Source organism: Olea europaea, chromosome 10 (genome assembly GCF_002742605.1).
Source record: "Olea europaea var. sylvestris chromosome 10, O_europaea_v1, whole genome shotgun sequence".
In the NCBI taxonomy this organism is placed as follows: Eukaryota; Viridiplantae; Streptophyta; class Magnoliopsida; order Lamiales; family Oleaceae; genus Olea; species Olea europaea.
The window spans coordinates 42,781,217-42,805,875 of record NC_036246.1 but is presented as its reverse complement, the minus strand read 5'-3'; the positions used below and the strand labels follow the sequence as shown (position 1 = coordinate 42,805,875).

Sequence of the window (24,659 nt, the reverse complement as noted above, 5' to 3'; positions counted from 1 at the left end):
GAGAATTCTGCTGAGCTTTTTATATTATGGCAGCACGCCAACTGAGCTTTCAGAGAGGATCCTGAAGGGATGGATGGACTGATTTTCCTCTATATGCGTTTGGATACTTTGTGTTTTTGCTCCCTAGTGCCTGCTTTATGGCCTCCATTCGGAGGAACTTTGCCAATTTGCTAATAGATACTCTATTTTTCGACATGGATGTATACCATTGTTAGCTTGATGCCCATTCATTGGGTAGTGTTCTGTAAAATCACATTACAAATTGACGTTTGTTTATTTGCGAGTTATAATTTGAAGTGATTATCTAAGGTTCCATGATCATATAAGATGTCATAAATTGTATACTCGATGGATCGGGTTTAGTAAGACACAATTCGTGATGTGATCAAAATTATGTTGTTCACAATCGGTTCATAAAGATGGACGCTTTATGTTGATAAGATTGTATTGTTCTTATTAAGATTTGTCTAGATCTTGAAATAGGAACAATAATGTGTTTTGATGCACATTAAACAATACTGCGTAAATGACTCATTTGTAACCGTTCGAAATGAGACTCTACTTGATTATCAAACGCGTCACCTAAATCCTAAGTGAGTAATGTACCTTTGATTGCTAGTTCAAGTTCTTTGAGGTACCAATGAGTGAAGTCTTAAGTAGAAGATTAATCTCGGTGCTTTGGGAACTGGGCTGAAACAATTAGAGATCAAGTACTTAAAATAGTGGAATCCATTAGTCATTGAGAAGAGACGACTGTCACTCTAAGGTATTTTCGTAGGCAAATTGAATCTGAGCTCAGTAGGTCGACGATAAGATCGTTGGACTTTACATTGTGATTTGATCACAATGAATTTGCCGTGTGAAAATGGGACTTAGAGGGTAATACATGTTGAATGGCAATGTTGAAGGACAAAATGGTCATTTTGCCAGTTTCAACATATTGGCGATCAAATGGAGGTTTACTTGTAGAACGATAATCAGAGAATATTGTTATTGGATCATAATTTAATTTTATAATTATCACTCGACTCGAGAGTGCAATCTCGATTTTTTGGTAGAATAAGTCAGGATTAATAGATGTATCTCAATTGGTCAAGCGTTGACCCAATTGGAAACATCTATTGGAGCTTGGGTCATGTGAGTCCGATTAGGTCCTTCTCTTGGTTCCAATAAAATGTGTGTGACTTAATTGGTCTACTATAATAAAGTCCAAGGAAATTTGTGCAATTTTCAAACCCTAATAGGGCATTAAAAATATGTACTTTATTGGCATATTTTATATGAGAACTAGGGTTAGCCACTTTTCACTTTTTAGGAAAGGAAATGCACCTAGAGGAGAACAAGGGAGAAGATATAAGGGAGGAAACAATTGGTTAGGCCATTAAAAGCTCCTTCAAAAGGTTATCATCTCCCTTTTCTATATGTGAGGATTTTTATAATCCAATGATCTCAAGGTTACTAAAATCCTTATTTACATGATTTTAATCTTCAAAGGAAAATTAATTTTCTATTGTGATGATTAAAATTCATTAATCAACAAATACTATCAAAGCCAAGGTTATTGTAAACCTTGAGTAGGATTATAATTTTTAAATCCTAGTGTAATATGCATTTTAGTTGGGTGGTGTTAGGGTATTTGATTTTGACAGGTTTAAACTTTAAATATGTTTAAAGTTATTGTTGATATATTTATAATCACTTTTGGCTCTAGAACTTTTTTTTTTTTTTACTTCCTATTGTAATTAATTGATTGTTGTTGTTTTTCTCTAGAAAAGTTGAAAGCCATAAAACACTAGGGTCTTTTCTTTTTTTTCTTTTTTCGTATTTTTCATTTCTATACTTGAATTTTGGTTGAAAAAATGTAAAGAGGAAAAGAGACAAAAAAAAATAAAATAAAAATGCAACAAAATACCAAAGAGCAGCCATAGCTGTTGCTGTAACAGCAGTAGCTGCCTCACGAGGCAGGCAGCTGCTGCTACTGCCTTGCGAGGCCAACTACTGCTTCTTGAAGTCGGCACCTGGGGCCGCCTTGCCGGCGATCCCTTTTTCGATCGCCGGATATTGCGTCGTCGTCAGAGTTGTGTGTGCTTTGATGTTGTGTGTGTTTTCTTACTGGGGTTTGAAAATTATGGTAATTTGAATTTTTTGGGTTTCTCTTTGATACTTAGGCCAATGTTGTTGAATAATGGCCTTGTTGGTTTTAAGATTGAGGAAATTACAAGATTCTCGGTATTTAAAGATGTGAGTGCAAAAATCAAGTGCAAATATTTTTTAATCAGAAATCATGTATTATTTATAACCACACTACCTAATTCAAACAAACCCTAATCATTTTTTCATATCCTCAGATTTTTCACTTCTCGCCTCCCTCTCTGTCTCTCTCCACCATCTCCATCTCTCCCTCTCTACCCTCTCTCTTCCTCGTACCTCCATCATCGTTGCAGAGCACCGCCGTCGGAGACATGAGAGTCGAGCGACGGCATAGTTGCTGCAGTGCGGTGCCCTCATAGCCGGTGTTGTGAGCAATCTGGCCAATCGAAGTAGTCACTCGTCGATCTAAGCGCCGCGGAGTCAACGCTCACAGCGACGTCATCGTGGTTGCGCTGTGCGACCAGCTAGTCGACGGCGATGCAACAGTGGCTCGATGCTCAAAAGTGTGTAAAAGTAGGTTTGTTGGTGCGGTGTGAGTGGAAGCCGATTTGTGTTGGTGGCGTGTGATGTGAATTCTATGTTTGTGGAAGTCGATTTTGTTGGTGTTATGTGGGTGTTGTGGTGTGGTGCAGTGTGGTGATGTTCGTATTTTTGGCGGCGACAGTGTTGGTGGTGGATCTGGAGGCGACGATGGTGGTTTTTTTGTGTGTGTTTGGTGGTAGCGGTGGATCTGGTTGTGTTGATTTTGTTGATGTTGGTGTTGGCGTTGGCGACGGTTGCAAGTGACGGTGGTGGCAGTGGAGTTGGTGGTGATCGGCTATTTGACCTGTGACCTTAAAATTCGATCATCAGTGACTAAAAAACAATAATATGTGACTATCAAATTTGAAAATATGTGACCTGTGACTATAATTTTTTGGATTTATGACTTATAATTTTTTCATCTATGACCTCGACATAATCTGTGACTTATCAAAATTGTGATTTGTGACCTCGAAAAAATCTTTAACCAATTAATTTGATGATATGTAAGATAAATAAAATATGTGACATATAATTGTGAATATGTGACCATGAATAGTATAACAGTGGCTTTATTATCATTATCTAATAAATATTTTTAATTAATTAGCTAAAACCTGATTTTTGCACTAAAAAAACTTGTAATCTGGATTTTGAATTGGGCATAGTTAACACCTGATTTATGAACTCTTCCCTTTAAGATTTTGGCCTAAAAATTAAATTAACCCTATTTTCATATTATATGAGATGGACTACAAAGAAGATTGAAGAATTGAGCCGGGATGTGGCCCAATGTAATTCTTTTTATCCATGTTGTAATTTAAATTCTTAGAATGGGTCGTTAGTGATTATTATTCATTTAAATATCGTTTTTACTGCTTTATGAATGGATGAATGTTTAATTATTATCGCATGTCATGTAGATTAAATGAAACACCATCCGATACACTAAAATCATATGCATTTACATTTAAATATTTTTTTATCACTCTAAATTAATTAGAGGTGGTTGAAAAATATTTTATATAATTGTGTCATTATAATTGTTTATATTTGGCGGAATAATTAAGTGAAAATTCAACGGTGCAAAATAATAAGTGGGAGAGGATTTATTGGCATGTATAAACCTACGGCCTCCTCCGTCATCCAATTTTTTATTGAAATACGTATGTTTAGTATCGAATTATATCGGTCTCCTTATAGAAAAACTACGTTATTTTAGATTAACTAAAATTGAATCTAATAATAGAATTTCTTTAAAATGAAATAATGGGATGATCATCTTATAAACGTCATCTTATATATTTCAGATATTTTAAAATTATTGACAGAGGTTATATGAATATTTTTGGGGGGACTTCCTATAGAAGATTTCAACAAAATTATTCATAGGGCAAATAATAATTAATCCTCATTTTCTTGTGGCATGAGATGTCTAGCCCTATAAAATGAGTGAGAGAGTCTCAACCTTGTCAACAACTACATTGACCTCCTATAGAGGGCGTGTTAAAGGTTGTAAGAGTTTAAGATTTTTTATTACAAATATAGTTTTGGATTTATATTTGCATATTCATATACATGCATCTTACAAAGATTATTGCTCATTTTATTAATACATAAATCATTAATTTTACAGGAAAATGTCGTTTAATCCATTATCAATAATACTTAACAAAAATCAACTTGTGGGAGAAAACTACGTTGATTGGAAAATGAATCTTAATATTGTTCTTACCGCTACAAAACATAAATTTGTGCTGGATGAAATTTGTCCCGAAACCCCTAAAGATGACTCTACGGAATCTCAAAGGCTGCATATGAAAAGTGGCATCATTCTGATGAGATAGCCCTTGTTACATTTTGGCATCCATGTCAAATGTATTACAATAGAAACATCACAATATGGAAACTGCTTTTGACATAATGGAAAGTTTTCAACAGATATTTAGACATCAAAGCCGACAAGCTAGGCAAGCCTTCATTAGGGCAATCATGAACACACGCATGAAATTGGGCGCATCTGTAAGGGACCATATATTAATCATGATTGGTCACTTCAATGCTGCGGAGGTTTTAGGAGCTAACATTGATTTCGAGACGCAGATTGACATGATCCTTGAGACTCTTCCTGAGATGTTCTCACAATTTATAGTTAATTATAATCTACACAAGATGGACATGTCTCTGGTTGAATTAATGAAAGAGTTCCAAAATGTTGAATCTGTTCTAAAGGCCAGAAGTGGAAGTGCTTTGACAGTTACAGCCGGACCCTCTCATCCTAAGCATTCGGTGGCAAATGAGGAAAGAAGAGGAAGAGGCCAAACAAAAAGCCAGATAGCAAGTCAAAGGAAAAGAAGACTACTGCCGATGGGAAACTAAAGGGAAAGTGTTTTATTTGTGGACAAAAAGATCACTGGAAGAGGAATTGCTCGGATTACCTAGCTAAGGGGAAGCAAGGTAAAGGCAATAATGCCCTATTCATTGAGTCATGCTTAGTGGTTGGTTCTACTAATACCTCGATTGTAGATTCTGGAGTCACTAATCATATTTGCAATTCTTTGCAGGGGTTCCAGGAACTAAGCATCTTGGTGAAGGGGAGTACACTCTTAGGATTGGCATAGGAGCAGTGGTATCTGCCAAAACTATTGGCACTTTTACTTTATGTTTTGAGAATCGTAGGCATTTGATATTAGATGACTGTTATTATGTTCCCTAACTTACACGAAACTTGGTTTTCATTACACTTTTATATCATGTTGGTTATTCAGTACTTTTTACCCGTTCTACGGTGGTTATTAAGTTAAATAATTCTGTTATATGTTCAGGTCATATGGTTAATAATCTTTATGTCTTAAGTCATTTGATTGGCTTTATACATAACACTATTACTGTTAAGAAAAGAAAGAGGTCGTCTAGTATTAATGAAACTCTCTTATGGCATCTTAGATTGTGTTATATCAATCTAAATAGGATTCAAAGATTGGTAAATGATGGTTCTTTAAATGAGTTAGAGGTGGAATCTATACCAACTTGTGAATCTTGTATAGAAGGAAAGATGACCAAGAGGTCCTTTAAGGCTAAGGGATTAAGAGTTAAAGAGGTTTTGGAATTAGTACATTCCAATGTTTGTGGGCCTATTAGTACTCGGGCTAGAGAAGGATACAAGTATTTCATCACCTTCACAGATAATTACTCTAGATTTGAATACATATACCTTATGTCTCACAAATCTGAAGCTTTGGAGAAATTTAAGGAGTTCGAACTAAAGTTGAGAAATAATTAGGTAAGAGTATCAATGCCCTTCGATCTGATCGAGGTGGTGAGTATCTATCCCAAGAGTTTAAGGTCTATTTATCGGATAATGGGATATTATCCCAATTGAGTGCACCAAGAACTCCCCAATAGAATGGTGTCTCAAAAAGAAGAAATCGAACTCTTTTAGATATGGTAAGATCAATGATGAGTTATCCCTCATTGCCTATATCCTTTTGGGGATATGCAGCCATTTATATCTTGAATTTGGTACCATCTAAGTCAGTTCCCAAGACACCTCTTGAATTGTAGAATGGGCGCAAGCCCAATTTACACCACATTCGGATATGGGGATGTCCAGCACATGTGCTAAAGGAAAAGATGGATAAGATGGAATCAAGATCAGATGTTTGTTTCTTTGTAGGATATCCAAAAGGAACAAGATGTTATTACTTCTATAATCCTCTTGATAAGAAGGTATTTATTAGCACAAATGCAACCTTCTTAGAGGATAAGTAAATAGAAGAACACAAGTCTACTACTAAGATTCTATTGGAAGAGATGTTAGAACATGGTTCAAACAACTCAGTTCCAGATTTCCGCATAGAATCTAATAGTGATGACTTGAAACCTCCTACTGAACCAATGGTTGTTGATGAAGCAAGTGATGCCCACAGGGCCTCATAGGCAAATAGAACCAGAGGTAGTAGAGAACGAGACACCCATTGTTCTATCACCACATGTCCCTTCAAATGGGAATAATGGGGATCTTGTTCCTACCCAAGGACAGGATCAAGCAGTGGGAAGAGAGGAAGGACCTTTGGTCAGACTCGACAATCAGGCACCTTCAACCATTACTTTTAGTGGGAGGGTTGTGAGACCACCTTCTAGGTACTTGCTCTATGGAGAATCCTATTAGGTAATCTCTACTAAGCAAGAAGAAGATCCCACTTCGTTTAAGGAAGCGATGGAGGATGTAAACTTTGAATCATGAAAATTAGCTATGAACTCAGAAATGGAATCTATGTATTCCAATAAGGTTTGGGATCTTGTAGATGCACCTAATTGGGTAAAGCTTATAGGATGCAAGTGGGTCTATAAAATGAAAAGAGGTAGAGATGGGAAGGTTGAAACCTTCAAAGCAAGGCTAGTGGCCAAGGTTTTACCTAAAGAGGAGGTATTGACTATGAAGAAACCTTCTCACTGGTTGCCATGCTTAAATCTATTCGAGTCCTTTTATCCATTGCCACTCATTATGATTATGAGGTTTGGTAAATAGATATCAAGACAGCATTTTTAAACGGACATCTTGGGAGACCATTTACATGATGCAACCTGAAAGGTTGTAAAAGAAGGCTATGAAAGGAAAGTTTGCAAGTTGCAGAGGTCCATTTATGGACTCAATCAAGCGTCTAGATCTTGGAATGTAAGATTTGATCATACCATCAAGACCTATGATTTTGAGCAAAATCTGGATGAACCTTGTGTGTACAAGCAAATACAAGGGAAGAAAATAGTTTTTCTGATTCTTTATGTAGATGACATTCTACTCATTAGCAATGATGTAGGGACATTGTCATCTATAAAGAAATGGTTGTCACAGCAGTTTGATATGAAGGACTTGGGAGAAGCTAGTTATGTTTTGAGAATTCGTATCTTACGAGGTAGGAAAAATAGAAGGATTGCATTATCCTAAGCTTCATATATTGACAAAATATTGTCCAGATTTGCAATGCAGAATTTCAAAAAGGGACAACTTCCTTTTAGACATGGAATTTATCTATCTAAAGAGCACTGTCCCAAGAATGCAACGAAGATAGATTACATGAGAAATGTTCCTTATGCTTCGACTGTGGAAAGTATCAAGTATGCTATGCTTTGCACTAGACCAGATATTTGTTATGCTGTGGGTATTGTTAGTCGTTATCTGTCTAATTCAGGGCCAGAACATTGGGTAGTGGTGAAGCATATACTCAAGTATTTTCGGAGAATGAGAGATTATATGTTTGTCTATTCAGGACATGATCTGAATCCTATTGGATATATTGATTCCGATTTTCAATCCGATCGTGACTCTAGGAAGTCTACATCGGGATCAATATTTACACTGGGAAGTGGAGCTGTGGTATAGAGGAATATGAAGCAATCTTGTATTGCTGATTCCACCATGGAGGCTGAATATATAACGGCTTTGCTGGCTTGTGAAGCTGCTAAAGAAGTTGTATGGTTCAAGAAGTTTCTTTTGGACCTTGACGTGGTACCTTTGGCAATGGGGCCCATAACGCTTTATTACGATAATAGTGGTTCGGTTGCCAATGCTAAAGAACCCAGGAGTCATCAGCGTGGCAAGCATATCAAGAGAAAATATCACCTTGTTAGATAGATTGTTCATCGAGGAGACGTGACGGTTAGTAAGATTGCATCAGCAGATAATCTTGCGGATTCGTTCACTAAGACCTTACCAGCTAAGGCTTTTGATGGACATCTTAAGGGGATGGATATTTTTGATATGTCACACATACTCTAAGAAGAGCAAGTGGGAGATTATTAGCTTGATGCCCATTCTTCGAGTAGTGTTTCGTAAAATTACATTATGAATTGACGTTCGTTTATTTGCTTGTTATAATTTGAAGTGATTATCTAAGGTTCCATGATCATATAGGATGTCACAAATTGTATACTCGATGAATCGGGTATAGTAAGACACAATTCATGATGTAATCAAAATTATGTCGTTCATAATCGGTTTATAAAGTTGGACGCTTTATGTTAATAAGATTGTATTGTTCTTATTAAGATTTGTCTAGATCTTGAAATAGGAACAATAATGTGTTTCAATGCACATTGAACGGGACCACGTAGATGATTCATTTGTGACCGTTCGAAATGTGACTTTACTTGATTATCAAACAGGTTACCTAAATCCTAAGTGAGTAATGTACCTTTGATTGCTAGTTCAAGTTCTTTGAGATACCAATGAGCGAAGTCTTAAGTAGAAGATTGATCTCGGTGCTTTGGGAATTGGGCCGAAACAATTAGAGATCATATACTTACAATAGTGGAATCCATTAATAATTGAGATGAGACGATCGTCACTCTAAGGTATTTTCCTAGGCAAATTGAATCTGAGATCAGTAGGTCGACGATGAGATCGTTGAACTTTACATTGTGATTTGATCACAACGAATTGGTCGAATGAAAATAGGACTTAGAGGGTAATACATGTTGAAGGACAAAACGATCATTTTGCCAGTTTCAATATATTGGCGGTGAAATGGAGGTTGACTTGTGGAACGGTAATCAGAGGATATTGTTATTGGATCATAATTTGTTTCTATAACTATCACTCGACTCGAGAGTGCAATCTCGATTTTTTGGTAGGATAAGTCGGGATTAATAGATGTATCTCAATTGATCAAGAGTTGACCCAATTGAAAACATCTATTGGAGTTTAGGTCATGTGAGTCCGGTTAGGTCCCTCGCTTGGCTCCAATAAAAAGTGTGTGACTTAATTGGCCTACTACAATAGAGTTCAAAGAAATTTGTGCAATTTTCAAACCCTAATATGACATTATAAATATGCACTTTATGGGCATATTTTATATGAGAATTAAGATTAGCCACTTTTCACTTTTTAGGAAAGGAAATACACCTAGTGGAGAACAAGGAAAAAGATTTAAGGGAGGAAGCAATTGGTTAGGTCATTAAAAGCTCCTTCAAAAGGTTATCATCTCCCCTTTCTATGTGTGGGGATTTTTATAATTCAATGATCTCAAGGTTACTAAAATCTTTATTTACATGGTTTTAATTTTTAAAGGAAAATTAATTTCCTATTATGATAATTAAAATCCATTAACGAACAGCCGTCTCTAGTTTTGGATGTTGGTATTGCTAATGAGTAATCTTTATAAATTTTTCTTGCAAAAATAAGCACGCTGTTGAAGTACAACGAGTAAGTTCGAAAGCTTTTGCATCTTCTTTTTCATCGACTAATTTCAGCTCTATGTCGATTGGATATTATGTTTGACGTATTAATTAGTTACCTTTTGAAGAGGTTATTGTTCCACCATTGCTGTCAATGTGATATTTTGTGCACTTACAGTTCCTTTATTTTTTTTTGGTGAACGTCTGTTTTAACATTTTTGCTATGAGATGGCAGAGTCAGTTAAATGCTCTAACAACCCAACCCCCTTGTCTCCTGTCAAGAAATGTTCGAGTCGTTTAAAATATAACGTGTCAAGAAAAAATTTTGAAGTGCAATAATATATTCATGAGTAATGTTGTTCAATTTTATTTGCGTTTAACACTGTCTATGACTTTGAGACCACCGTCACATTAACAATTAAAGTTATAATGTATTTTTATATATTGAACGATGTGAAATAATTTCGCTACTGCATAAATTGGTATTAAACACCAGCAAAGATGCATATCATTATTCTATATTCATCTCATTAAACAAACTTTGATACAAAATTTGAGATTTTGTCAACTACCCACGTTCTAGTCTTGTCAATTAAGTTTAGTGAGAATACGAGTAATGTTATTTAGTCTCACAACATCAATTTGAGTTACAAGATAAGCGATATTGAATAATAAATTTATTTAAGGTTGTTAACCGTAAAATTACAACCAACAAATTTCTCTTACCTAATTAGGATTTTCTTCTTCTAAACTTTCTGAAATTGATACTTAAACAGGAGTAAGAGAGGAAAATGGCTATTTGGAATGAGGATATTTGAATTCGCACGCTCTCTTTCTCTTCGACGAGATTATTTATATAGTTTTCTTGGAAACTTTGGATCATTCTAGAAATTGACAGGTGGCGATCATTTAGTGGTGGATTATTAACTGATTTTGTTTATGTGTTCACGTGTTAACATTGATTTAGAAGTCATGCTTTTTGAATTTATCCACGTGCGTTTTGATAACGATTTTTGCTGCCATAAAGAGGATGGTTCGTCATGTTTACTTGAAAAGCCTTTTACATTTTAATTATCTTCAAGCTCTTACAATTCGCCTAAGGGGAATGAATTCGCAGAAAAATTTTCTTGATTCAATAAAGGTAATGACATATGATCCATTTAATTGGACCTATTAAGTGTGATCGCCTTGACGGTTTTCTAATATCACTAGACTAGATAGCATTATCAGTGAGATATTCTATATCTAATTAATTTTAATTAATATTCTTGTACTTAAATCATCGAGTTGCCTACTGTTTGATAGCGTAAATAATGTTAAATTCGTGGGCTACTGCTTTTAGAAGTCAATGTAAATGTATGAACACGATGAAGATACTGGTCACGATTTAAATATGAGGTAAAACCTAATATGCCCATGTTTGGACTCCATTATAATTATAATACATTTTTCTCTCTCATCTTTTTAATCACATTTTTCAATAAAATAATATTATACATAAACTTAAATTTTTATTTTTAGTTTTTAACCACACATTCTTAGAAAAGAATGACTTTTCTAAAATACATATTTCCAAAACACATTAAAACGGATCCCAAACAGGGGCTAAGTGATAACAAGACATCTCGTCTGCAACTAACCTATTACACAATTTGTTTCTTTCTACTGTGAATTTATTTTCATCGAAAAAAAATTATTAGTTACTATTTCGTATTATCAATAATTTAACAAGTAATTTCAATTAATATACCGGCAAAAAAACAATAAGGAATAATTAAAAAAAATGAAATGAAAATTAGGAAATAGAGTATAATTAAACCTTCTTCTTTTTTTCCATCTCTTGTTATAGGATCACATTGTATCTTGACTTGTGTTAGTTGGGTTCTCTTATCAAAATTAGGTTGAATTTTTGAGAAAATATTTTTTCCTTTATTCCACGTATTTTTTTATCTTGTTTCCATTTTTGTGGTATTTCTAAGGTTTGACATGCACCCCTATAAATATTCGACTCTTTTCACAAATTTTGTATTATTGAAATATAAAATAATTGTGTAGGTACGATTATTATATTTATTTTCTCTATATTAATCAATTGAAAGAAATACTTCGGTCATCTGTCAATGTATTTTTTGGCCTTTTATGTTATTGTTTATTTGTGATCATATACTTCATAACTTCATATCGTGTCATATATATTACCTCGATCCGTTTTATTGTCCAAGAAGTAATGTTAGAGTTATTGTTTATTTGCGATCATATACTTCATAACTTCATATCGTGTCATATATATTATCTCGATCCGTTTTATTTCCCAACATGAAGTATGTAATTTCACTCTTGGATCCCAATACAAGATTCTTATTATGGCAAGTAAAGATGCAAATTATATTCACACAATTGGATTTGAATGATATGTTGTTGGGATTGAAAAAATACCTATAACTTGGATGACGAACAAAAAATAATGGAAAGGTCATAAGGCACTTTCACAGATCCATCTTCATCTCTCAAAAAATATTCTTAGGAAATTTTGAAGGAAAAAAGGGCAGCTGTGTTATTGTTGAAATTGGAGTAATTGTACATAACTAAAAGTCTGACAAGCAAATTGCATATGAAAGCAGAGGTTGTATCTCATCGCATTACAGAAGACGAATCTTTGAAAAGTTATCTGGCTGGGTTCAAAGAGATCATAGTTGATTTAGAGATTTTAGAGGTAAAGTATGATGAAAAAAATTTGGCCTTAACCCTTTTGTGTTCTCTGTCAGCTTTGTTTACTTCGTTTAGAGGATGACTTGTATAGTCGTAACATTCTCACCATTAAAAATGTGTATGATGTCTTGTTTTTCAAAAGAGAAGATAAAGCATTTCATTAGATCTGGAGGCAGAGTTGGAGAAGGCCTTGTTGTTCATGGTGATCGGAAATGGGGTAAGTCAATGTCAAATATCAATAATTAGGGTTGTTATTATTGCAAAAAGAAAAGACGTATTTAGAAGGATTGTGACAAATTGCAGAACAAAGGTAATTTGATTGCAATTCATGAAAAGCAATCAAATATTTCTATCAAGACCAACACAGTCGAGAACTATTTAACTGATGGAGATGTTTTGATGATTTCTGATATGAAATCCAAACCTGAAGAAGAGTGGACTTTGGATACATCTTGTGTGTTCCATATATGTCACAATCGAAATTTGTTTGAAACATATAAAACCATGATCAATGTGTCGTTATCATGGGTAACAATGAACCTTGTCAAGTAACTAGTATTGGTAAACTTAGATTGAAACAGGTCGATGGAACACGTAAAATACTCGATCATGTTCGGCAATTCCAAACTCGAAGAAGAATTTTATTTCATTGAGTACTCTTGATTCTAAAGAGTATATGTTCTCTGTGGAGGTGGAGTCTTGAAGATTCTGAAGTGTGTTCGTTTTATACTGAAATGATGAAAGAGGTCTCAGTTATACATCTTGCAAGGTCGAGCAAAATCTGCGAAGAAAGTCAACACAAATTTAGTACCATGATGGATATTCAATTTAGTACTCTATCTTTAAGATTTGGTTCGGGGTCCAATGAGTAATACTCCTCAGTCGAGTTTGGAGGATGTAGGTAATTCCGCTTTACCACCACGACCTGCTGTTCCGTCGTATTCGATTGCTAGGGATAGACCCATAGCCGTTGGAGATAGGTACGTAGATGCTAATTCGATTGCACATGCTTTTAGGTTTTTTTAAAGGCGTCAAAACAAGCCAAGAGCCTTCTATGAAAGAATTGAGAGTTAGTTCTGTTACAAGGTGTGCTTCAACATTGTTTAGTATTTTCTAATGCTTTGTGAATTTTGGGGAACTCGGTGTTTGGGTTCATATATCCATGTTGGGTACTGTAAAAGGGAGAGGAGTATTTTTATGTTAGAGAAAGTTTGGTTCTCGTTAAAAAGTTCAAATTTTTCGTTGCAATTGAATTATTTTTTAGATAGAGATGTAGAGATTGTTAGGATTTTGACTCAAATTAGGTTGAATTTTTGAAAAAAAAAAAATCATTTATTTCACATGATTATTTATCTTGTTTTCATCTTTGTAGTATTTTTAAGGTTTGGCATGCACCCTTTTAAATACTAAAATCTTTTCACAAGTTTTGTATTATTGTAATATAGAATAATTGTGTAGGCGCAATTATTGTATTTGTTTTTTCCATACTAGTCAATTGAATAAAAATACTCTATTCCTCTGCCGATTAATTCTTTGACTTTTATTTTATTGTTTATTTACGATCATATAATTCTATCGTGTTATATATATTACCTTGATTCTTTTTATTTTTCAACAGTATCGAATCAAGAAATACAAATAAAATTTATTTTTTGTCCCTATTTGGTAGGAATTAAAATCATATTATTATTAGATTTTGATGAAATTTAATGAAATATGTGGTTTAAAAGTTGTGATATTCATTAAGAGCCTATTTGAAAAGGATTAAAATCAGATTTTAATCTAAATTAAAAGCAAACAAACAATATTAACCACACATTTTATGGATTTCACAACTTTTCAACTACACATTTCAAAATTTTTTATCACAATCTACTAAAAATTTAATTTTAATACCCACCGAACACCCTTTAAATATGTGGTTAAAGTTAATTGTTAACTTTGATTTATATTAAAATTTTATTTTTAATCAATACCAAGGAGGGCTAAAGTCTCGGCAGTTTTAGGACTTTATCAGATTATATAAATTTAACCAAAAAAACTTGAAAGATGATAATATGGAAATAGGTTTTTTATTTTTTCATGATTATTACATGTAATTTTGGCCGCATATATGTTTTCAATCAAGAGCAGTGGAATCTTGACTGGATGTCGACGACGGAGACACTCTTCCGACGGCGGCCAAATCTTGAGTTATTGACCTGAGTTAGAACATCGATACAAGTATTTGGAAAAAGTTGTGTTTGTATCACAATATTTGACTCATTAAAGATTGTGTCCCGTGATACTGACATCGGTCCTATGAAACATTCCGTTTCATCTCTATTATCTAAAAATTTGTTTTTTTCTAAACTCATTCTCATCCATTCATTTATATAATAAAGTAATTTTTATATATAATTTTTATTTTTATTTTTTAATCATACATTCTCTAAAAATTTACTATTATAGAATTCATTTTCAAGCAAAATGGAACTCCATTAATTTTATTAATAAAAAAAGGCAAATATTTGTGAATTTTTTGCTTACCTAAATGACAAAAAAATACACTAACAAATTGACAAATCATATCTATCCTGTCATGTTAGCAATGAAATGCTCGAGATTGTATCCATGTAATATTGGAATTGATCTTTTATTCACATTTCGATGACACATTTAGCCCATATCTGGTTCAATTAAAGAAAGTGATTAACATTAATAATTACATTTAGTCCTTGTTTGTCGTCCATTATTTGGAAAATAAAAGAATTTTAAATAATATTTTTTAAAAAATTTGTTATTAAAAAGTAAAAAATACAAATAAAAAATTATTGATTTGTGTGTAGTATATTTTATCTTATGAATGTATGGTGAAAATTGATACTATAGCAAACATGTCAACAATGAAAATTCTCGGGATTGTATCCATGTAACATTGGAATTGATCTTTTATTAACATTTCGATGACACATTTAGCCCATGTTTGGTTCAATTAAAAAAAGTGATTAACATTAATAATTACATTTAGTCATTGTTTGTCACCCATTATTTGAAAAATTAAATAGTTTTAAATAGTATTTTTTGGAGGAATTGTTGTTAAAAAGTAAAGAAATTTTATTGATTTGTATGTAGAATATTTTATTGTGTGAATATGATAAAAAATGATATTATAGCAAACAATTTAAAATTTTAAATGATGATAAACAAGCATTTAGAATAATGCTATGTAGTCCCACTGAGTTGTAACCTCAATCTACGTAGCGTTAATGTGACAATAAATGATAGGTGAAATTAAATAAGTCATTTAATTCCACATTTGCTTTAACTTATCATTTAGTACCACGTAAACTAGGGTTGCAATTCCAGTGGAGGCTAAATAGCATTAACGCTTACATTTAATGAGACTCACAATTTTGAAATATTGATTTATTATCTTTTAATTAATATCGGATTTTTATATAAATAAATGCTGGATCTCATTTTTGAAATTGGATATTACAAAGGCTGATTTGGTGTAATTTCCACTTGTTATAAACCTAATTGAAGGCTTTTAAAATTTACCCAACATTTAATGCAGCGAAAGCAGCAGAATGAGACAAAAACTTGATGGTGGAAATTGTTAGAAAATTCTTGCAAGTTGATGAAATGCTACAACATTGCCATGTGCAGCCAGATAGAAACAAGAAACACGATGGTATGTTTGTCTAACAATAGAACGCGCGTGATTAGCATCTACATAAAAACAAAACACGCAGTCAACCTAAAATTTATCATATTGTACCATTTAACAAATTTTTACGACTGCTTCGACATAATCCACTTCACTTGTCATTAATATTCGACGTGACATGTCTGCCAGGCTGTATTAAATTTATTTGTTTAAATTATGCCCTGATCCCCATTTTTTAAGAAAAATGTATTATGAAATAGTGATTTTTTGGAGAATTTGTAATTAAAAAGTAAAAAAAGTACGTGTATCATTATTTTATGAAAGAATGTGTAGTTGAAAATGAGAATTGAAAAAATGCATTCTTGAAAAATGGGACAAGGGCTTCTATAAGTAGAATATAAGGTTATCTAGATTGGGTGTGTTTTGAGTCCTTTTTTCTTTTTCTTTTTTTGAAAGAATGAATTTGGTATTAGTTTTTTTTTTTTTTTGGAGAATATGTGATTAAATAATAGAAAATATTTTGAATTTATATGTAAAATTATTTTATTTTGAAAATATATCATTAAAAATAAATTTGAAGAAAATAAATTTTTATATAACAAGGCTTAAACGGCCATATTAAAGTGAAGTACACTCCAACTTGGATGTGAGTAAACGTAGCAGTGGACCTAGACCCCCAATTATTATTATTATTTTTAGAAAATGGTTGTTTTGATCCATTTATGACCTACTTTGATGCTCTCATTACGAAAAATGTCAAATGAAATCGAAACATTATATTCTTAATACCATTTCAAAGTGTCCATGTCCTAGTTTTTGCTTGTTAATGGCGTGCGAAATGACCAACCTTATCAAAAGTTATGACGTATTAAAATAGGCCGTTCCAAAACTAATAATTCGAGAATTTTCATAATATGCTAATTTTTAAAATTCGTCAATGATCGTATACTTTCCAAATCCACAAATCGTCTACGTCATCTAGAAGTTCATTTCGAAAACTATATTGTAGTCATATTGAATGATCCAAATGAATATCGAAAATAATTAAATATATGTTAAACTTATGTCTTAAAAGATGCATATAACTTGTACTTTCTTTAAAAAATTTCAATTATTTCATTAACGTTTATTATTTTTGTACCGTAAATTTTTCAATATAATTTATATCATTTTATTAGAAAAATTTACCTGAAATATGATGTCAAAAGTTTTAGAATCGTTACAGACAAAATGTAATTTGAATTACTTTTTAATTACTTTTGCATTAAATTTAAATTTCATTTACTTCCTAAATTAAATTTAAATTTTATTCAATTCATATACTTCCTACATTCGATTTGATTTACTCATCATCAGTTCAACATCTGTCAACGAAATAGTAAACAAAACTATACAAGTAGCAAAATTCTTTTAACAATAATGATAATGATATAATTATAATACGTTTTCAATATCAAAATGCTCATTAACTTATTTTTATTAATATTATATTATTATTTTTAAAAAAATTACATTTTAATTTTTGACTTCACAGTACAAAAAGTCTGAATCCTTCCTGATTACTGTAAACCTGGAATATTCTGCTGGAAAATACTGCTATCTTGGCGGCTTCTTTCACACAAGAAAGGTTGGCTATATGAAAAATAAAATATTAATTTGAAAAATATTGACAAACGTGTTCATTTCATTTAGACAACCTTTTTCCATAGGAAAGTAAAGTTAGAGAAAAAAAAAAGTCACGCCAGCCCACTTTAAGGTAGTCGGCTGATCAATTTTGTCCCATTATATAACACAACTGTATGCTTGAGACAAAAAACAAAAACCTTAGTCCGAATAAATTTGATTACGATGTACAGTACGATTCACAAATATCGTCTAATTTGACCTGCAAATTAAAGTAGCGATTGGTTTGTATTTTCATTTTCAAAATGATTTTTAGTTTTCTCCGAAAACGGCCTATTTTTCGCGTTTTGAGCGTTTTGATAATTTATAACTGAAAACGCTCAAAATGATAAAAAGTTGTTTTGCGTTTTCAATTATAAATTTTAACTCGTTTTCGAAAATGCATTTTCGAAAACTACGGACCAAACGCGTTTTCCTCGTTTTCGAAAACGGAAAACGAAAAATGACTAGAAAACGGCAAACCAACTGCACCCTAAATGAATTTCACTTCTTTGTGTTATATACAAATTCAAAGATTTGATTGGTACAAGATGATTTCGTCGGATATTGATGTGCTTTGGTTCACATATCTTTATTTGGTTCGGTCAAGAAAAGATTTATTTAGGGAATCTTTTGCCAATATAAAATTTGGCAATAAAATTTTTATAGAGTAATTACTATAAAAAAAAATTCTAAAATATTTCAATATCGTAATACAATTTTCATATGGACGTCGAGTTTACGGAAATTTTGTAATCAAAAGAAAAATTGTGTAATTCTAGAAAATTAAAAGGTAAGAGTATGTTTTTGCAAGTAATTATATACTTACGAACAAAAATCGCCTTGCTTAGGATCCAAGTCTATTCATTTTCGAGCTCTTAACATATTTGTGAAAAGTAATTAAAGAAAATAAAAATAGAATAAATAAAAAAGTAATTGAGCAAAACATCATCGGCGTGAACTTCATGATTGATCACTGACTGTATTATGATTGTTGATCAAATACGGACTTCCAACTATGATCACCGAGTGTGCTTGAGTTGTTGATAGCTTCACTGACAAAAACAATCAAAATGCTCTCATCCAATTATCGTCGTTCATGTGTTCGGTAACAATTCGTAACATTAAAAGAATAATCAAAGATTGCGAATGATAATTTATTTAATAATATTAATATAAAATGGTTTTTTGTGTACGCCTTCTCCTCGATGATGACGTTACTTATGATATTTCTACCGGCTATTGCTCATGAAGGCGTGTTGGTGGTCACCAGTCGTCGTTGATATTTTCGTCTAAATCATTAATAGAAATGAATTTCAATGGGAGTCTATCAATCAATTTGTTGACAATCACCGACGATTTTTATTGCTAATCATTTGCTTCAATAATTTTTTTTATTATTGTTCTCGAAAATGTCCCCCGACGATTTGTTTCGAACCCCCAAATTGTTTGCTGCATGAACTACATGTGAATTGATACAATTAAAAACAAGAGCTTATTTTGTCTAATGGTTTCACTTTCAATTCACGGTATCATAAAAGTCTTAATGATGTACTTAAATTTATCGTAGTGACAAATAAAGTAGCATAATACTTTATATTGATATTATCTCTTTATTTACTTCGAATTTATGTCCTGTTTTTATTTTGCATATAGCCATTTTATAAAAATTTTGGATATAAGCCTTCAATCTTGATACACAGGATATTAACTGCTTGCTTGGTAGGAATTTTGATAATTGATTTTTTGACCGTTAGAGATAAAGTGGATCCTATCTGTGAGAAAGGAATTCAAAAATGACGGTTGGAATAGTAAAATAACGATAAAAAATTTGATTTTAATTGGTTTAAAATCTGTACCAAACAAGCACTAAATATTACAACGAATTAAGATTTTGCTTTCTTTACCATTTTTAATACTATCCATTAAAATAATGAACACTTCATTTTAATTAAAACAATAAAATAGCTTGCATATTGTTCAGGTTATGTTATGTTATAAATTAAAGAGAAAATGAAGAAGTCAATAGACTTGTGTGTATTTTATAGAGAACCAAAGTCCTATATATTTATATAAAAAGAACTAGAACTAGAGCTATAAGGGATATAATTGTTATTCACTAATAAATACATAATTTACAATATTCCCTCTTGAATATCTCATTACATTATATGTGCCTCGTTAAAATCTCCTCAAAAAAATTCAATGGAACAAAATTTGATATAAGGACAAAAAGTACAGCTGCTCTACTTTATTTCAATAAGGATGTGTTTAATTGCAATAATGAAATTTATATGGAAATAAAACAGGTCTAGACAATTTAATTTAATCATACAATTTACGTAATTCTTATACTGAACAATCAATTCAAAAGAATATATAAACTCGTGGAATGAGTTGATAGATTTTGTAAGTGGCATTCAAAATAAATATTTTGACATTAGGAAGATTGATCAAATGAAACTATTTTTTTTGCAAAATTTTGGCCACTGTTCATGCATAGATTTCTCACAAATGGATAGTTGAATTTTAGTTCTAACGCCATGTTTGAAGAATAACAAGTTATGAACATACTATCTAAATTTCATGACGATCAGACCAAGGAATGTTGAGAGATCAATATAGCTGTGCAGAGTATCCAAATTCAATGCATTTTGAACTATTGATTTCGAAATAATAATACAACTCCTCCATATTATATGGAGTCTCGTTTTTTCACAAGAATCAATCCAATATTCATTTAGAATATTGATTCGTACATTTATTTATGAAGCAACAACAAAATATTCGTTAGAAGTTTAAGATATATAAGGTTTATACTTCTTTAGGAGTATTTACACAATATTTTTATAGAATATAAGTTTAAATAAGTGATGTTTCACCAAAAATGTTGACATAGAATTCGTCTAAAATATAATAAGTAAAAGTATTATACTTCATCAAGAATAACAATACTATACGTTGAAAATATTATTATTGTGTGAATTTTTACTTATTCATGATCAACAAAATAAACCAAATAAAACTTTCATTTTCAAAGAATGCTACAATATTTTTTTGAAATTTGATTTACATTGTTTCTTCTTCAAGAATAATAAAACAATATTATTTTTAAATATTGTTGTTATGTTAATTTTTACTTTTACAGGAGCAACAAAATAACCCAAAATAAAAAATTCATTTTCAAACAATTCTATAATATTCTTCCGGAACATTAATTTAGATTCTTTAAAAACAATATGCAATTTAAAATTAAAGGAATACTGACCTTTGCTTTGAGTAGAAAATAATAGTTTCCTTGTAAACTCAATTGGTTAAGTGCTTGTTTGGTAGGGATTTTGATAATTGATTTTTTGATCGTTAGAGATAAAGTGGGTCCTATTTATGAGAGAAGAATTCAAAAATGAAGGCTGTAATAGTGAAATAACGTAAAAAAAAAAATTGATTTTAATTGATTTTTAAGCTGTACCAAACAAACTCTAAAATTCTTGACATTCTTTGATTGATTGAATTTTTTTTTTCTCAACTGGCTAGAGATTTGTGAGCAAAAAGAGGAATATTTTTTTGCTAAATCAATTGGCTAGAACTTTGAGATGATAAGGTGTTATAAATTAGAGATAAAAATAAAGCAGTCAAAAGGCTTGTGCGTATTTCATTAAGAACCAAAACCCTATATTTATATGAAAGAATTAGAGTTAGAAAAGATATAATTGTCATTCACTAATAAATGTATACTTTACATCATATTATATAAATTTAGTGTAATATAATTGAAAACAATAGTAAAATCAAACCAGTTAAACACTAGTCGATCACTCGTTACTCTCGTGGAGCAAAATAATCAACAAACATTTTATTTTTTAGAGACATTAAAAATTTTGTGAAATTGTTGTAAAAAATTTGGTGTGTAGATATTGGTTCAACAGAAAAAGGGACTTTAGCCGTTTGTACCATTGAAAATTTTGTGAAGCTAATCAAAGTTAATAATTAATTTTAATAATATATTTCATAAAATTCATAACTTTTCAATAACATATTTCAACAACTTTTATTAAAATTAATAACAATTTGATTTTAATCTTCACCAAACAAGGGCATTATATTTCTTTACTTAAGATACAACTCAATTTGCGTGACTTATGACATGGAAATAAAAATGTATCGATTTAACCCTGTTTGATGGTCATTATAAAGAGAAAGTGGAGAAAGTAATGTTATAGTAGTGTTTTTTTCAGAAAACGTATAATTAAAAAAATAAAATAAAATGAATTTATTATATATAAAATATCTTATTATGTGAATGTACGATAGAAAATGAGTAGTAAAAAATATATACTTCCGAAATAATGGCTGTGGGCTTATTTATCTGATTCATTGCTGACCGCCGCTTTAATTAACGCCTTCCTCACTCAGGTCAGTCCAAAATCAAATGCGTAAGCAATGACCGCATCACCCAACTTCATATCCCGACACGTGTCCTCCTACTCTCTATATATCATCCTCTCTCCCTAGCGTTCAAAGTTTCAAAGGCTCCTTCTGCCGCCGCCCTCCATCAAAATTCAGTCTATATATAAGTAGAAATAATAAAGCAGTATTTTGAGGAAATAATCAATTTTCTAAATGGAATCAGCCAATTTGCAATTGCCTGCTGGATTTAGATTTCACCCAACCGATGAAGAGCTCGTGATGCATTACCTGTGCCGGAAATGTGCTTCTCAGCCGATTTCAGCTCCGATTATTGCAGAAATTGACTTGTACAAGTATGACCCATGGGACCTTCCTGGTAATTATTATTATTATTTTTTTTTTTTGTCTTAAATCACTTATTTTTTAGCTCCAATTGTTGTGCTGATTAATTCCAATTTGATCTTTATTATTGTTAATGAAATTTTAATTACTCATTTTCCGCTTCAAGTTTTGATCTGAGTTATTCCAATTGGGTCTTAATTAATTGGGTGTAATATGAAATTGTACAGAATTGTCTTTGTATGGTGAGAAGGAGTGGTACTTTTTTTCTCCAAGGGACAGGAAATACCCGAATGGTTCGAGGCCGAATCGGGCTGCTGGAGTTGGGTACTGGAAGGCAACCGGGGCCGATAAGCCTATTGGGAAGCCGAAGCCGGTTGGAATTAAGAAAGCCTTGGTTTTCTATGCCGGGAAGGCACCGAGGGGTGAGAAAACCAATTGGATCATGCATGAGTACCGGCTTGCGGATGTGGACCGATCGGTTCGAAACAAGAAGAACATCTTGAGGGTGGGTCTCAAACCTGAAATGACTATTTTACCCTCCTAATGTTGAATATCTTATCCACTTCAAAAATTGAGAAATGGGCCCTCAAATTTGTCACAATTGCTACACCTACTAATAAAAATTGAGCTAGTTAACTTAGTGGACATAAGTTCCTTTGATTTAATTAATAATAACAAAATTTTATAATTAATTTCAATCACATATTTTATTAATTTTCATTAAAAAATTTATTTCTGTTTTTATAAAAACAAATTGGGGCTAAATTCGGAATGACTGCTAAATATTATAATAGTGTTTCGAACGGTCTTGATTTAGCGGTGACAGATTTGAACGGTGATTATTTATTGATACAGCTGGATGATTGGGTGCTATGCCGCATATACAACAAAAAGGGATCCATTGAGAAGCAACGCGTCAACAGCCGCAAAGTTATGACACCAGAGGAAGATAAGAAGCCCGTCATCACGACGTCATCTCCTCTGGTGCACAAGGACTTCATGCACCTCGAAGCATGTGATTCTGTCCCAAAGCTCGATTCGAGCTGCTCTGAACATGTGCTGTCCCCTGAGTTCACGTGCGAGAGGGAGGTGCAGAGCCAGCCCGGCCTTAATTTTCCGTTGAATTACATGGATGTCACTGGCTCTGTGGATAATTTTAATGCGTTTTTTGGTTCTCAACAATATCAGAGCAGTTTTCAGGTGGACTCGGTGCATGATATGTTCACTTATCTCACAAAATGAGGAGCCAATGTTCTTGATTGATTCCACGACGCCGTCATGATCTTTGTATATTAGCAGCCCCATCTTAAGTAATGGTGTGTCGTGACACAGGAGATCCTTGAGGTCTATGAGTGTGCACGTGCAAATATTATGATAGAAATTAGTATAGTAATTGTACTTTGGGGCTCGTTAGTATAATGAATGCTAGTGTGTATTTGCTTATATTATTGAATTGTTTTGCTAATAGAAAATTTGAAATTTAATTATAACCTATCTTAAAATATAAGAACTATAATCGTACATTAATTTTGATGGCAATATTGAAAGGATTTATTCCATAATTTCATTTCACTAATTTTGAAATCATCTTGTAGCTTAACCTATAACAGTGTAATTGTCAACATCTTCCTAAAATATTTCCGATTACAATTATAAAGGTTGAACCTTAACCTTAAGGGTCCCCTCCGTCCCGGTCCTGGAGCATCGTAAAAGAGGCTAATTGCAGGATGTGCCCTAACAGGTCAGGAAACAAAAACTGTTTGTACACTGGTACCCACAAAGAGTCTCAATCCATATTTCAGGAATCGAACGTTCATACTGCGACTGCCAGTGAGGTTAAGTATACCTCATCCTTATCCTGTGCACCACTAGGATATGCCCGGGGGACTTCCGATTACAATTATATATATATGCGTCTTGTAGTGTGTATTTGCTTTTATTATTGGATTGCTTTGCTAATAGAAAAATTGAAATTTAATTTGAACCTATCTTAAAATTAAAAATATAAGTAGAACGATTACTATACATTAATTTTGAT

The 24,659-nt window shown here is 32.3% G+C and overlaps 2 protein-coding genes across 2 annotated transcripts in view; both read left to right on the top strand.

The window, feature by feature from the left end:
- The window catches only part of LOC111402365 (proteasome subunit beta type-3-like), a 31,644-nt gene extending 31,240 nt beyond the window's left edge, over nucleotides 1–404 (top strand). The window contains exon 6 of the mRNA XM_023030603.1: nucleotides 34–404. The gene's annotated coding sequence lies outside the window, so the exon portion shown is untranslated. The remainder of the gene's footprint in view (nucleotides 1–33) is intronic.
- A 21,975-nt stretch (nucleotides 405–22,379) lies between these two features.
- LOC111402364 (NAC transcription factor 32-like) lies at nucleotides 22,380–24,069 on the top strand. Its single transcript, XM_023030602.1, has 3 exons — nucleotides 22,380–22,655; nucleotides 22,849–23,126; nucleotides 23,477–24,069. The coding sequence occupies exons 1-3, from the start codon at nucleotides 22,493–22,495 to the stop codon at nucleotides 23,861–23,863; spliced, it is 828 nt and encodes a 275-aa protein (XP_022886370.1). The 5' UTR covers nucleotides 22,380–22,492; the 3' UTR covers nucleotides 23,864–24,069.
- The last annotated feature ends 590 nt before the right edge of the window (nucleotides 24,070–24,659 follow it).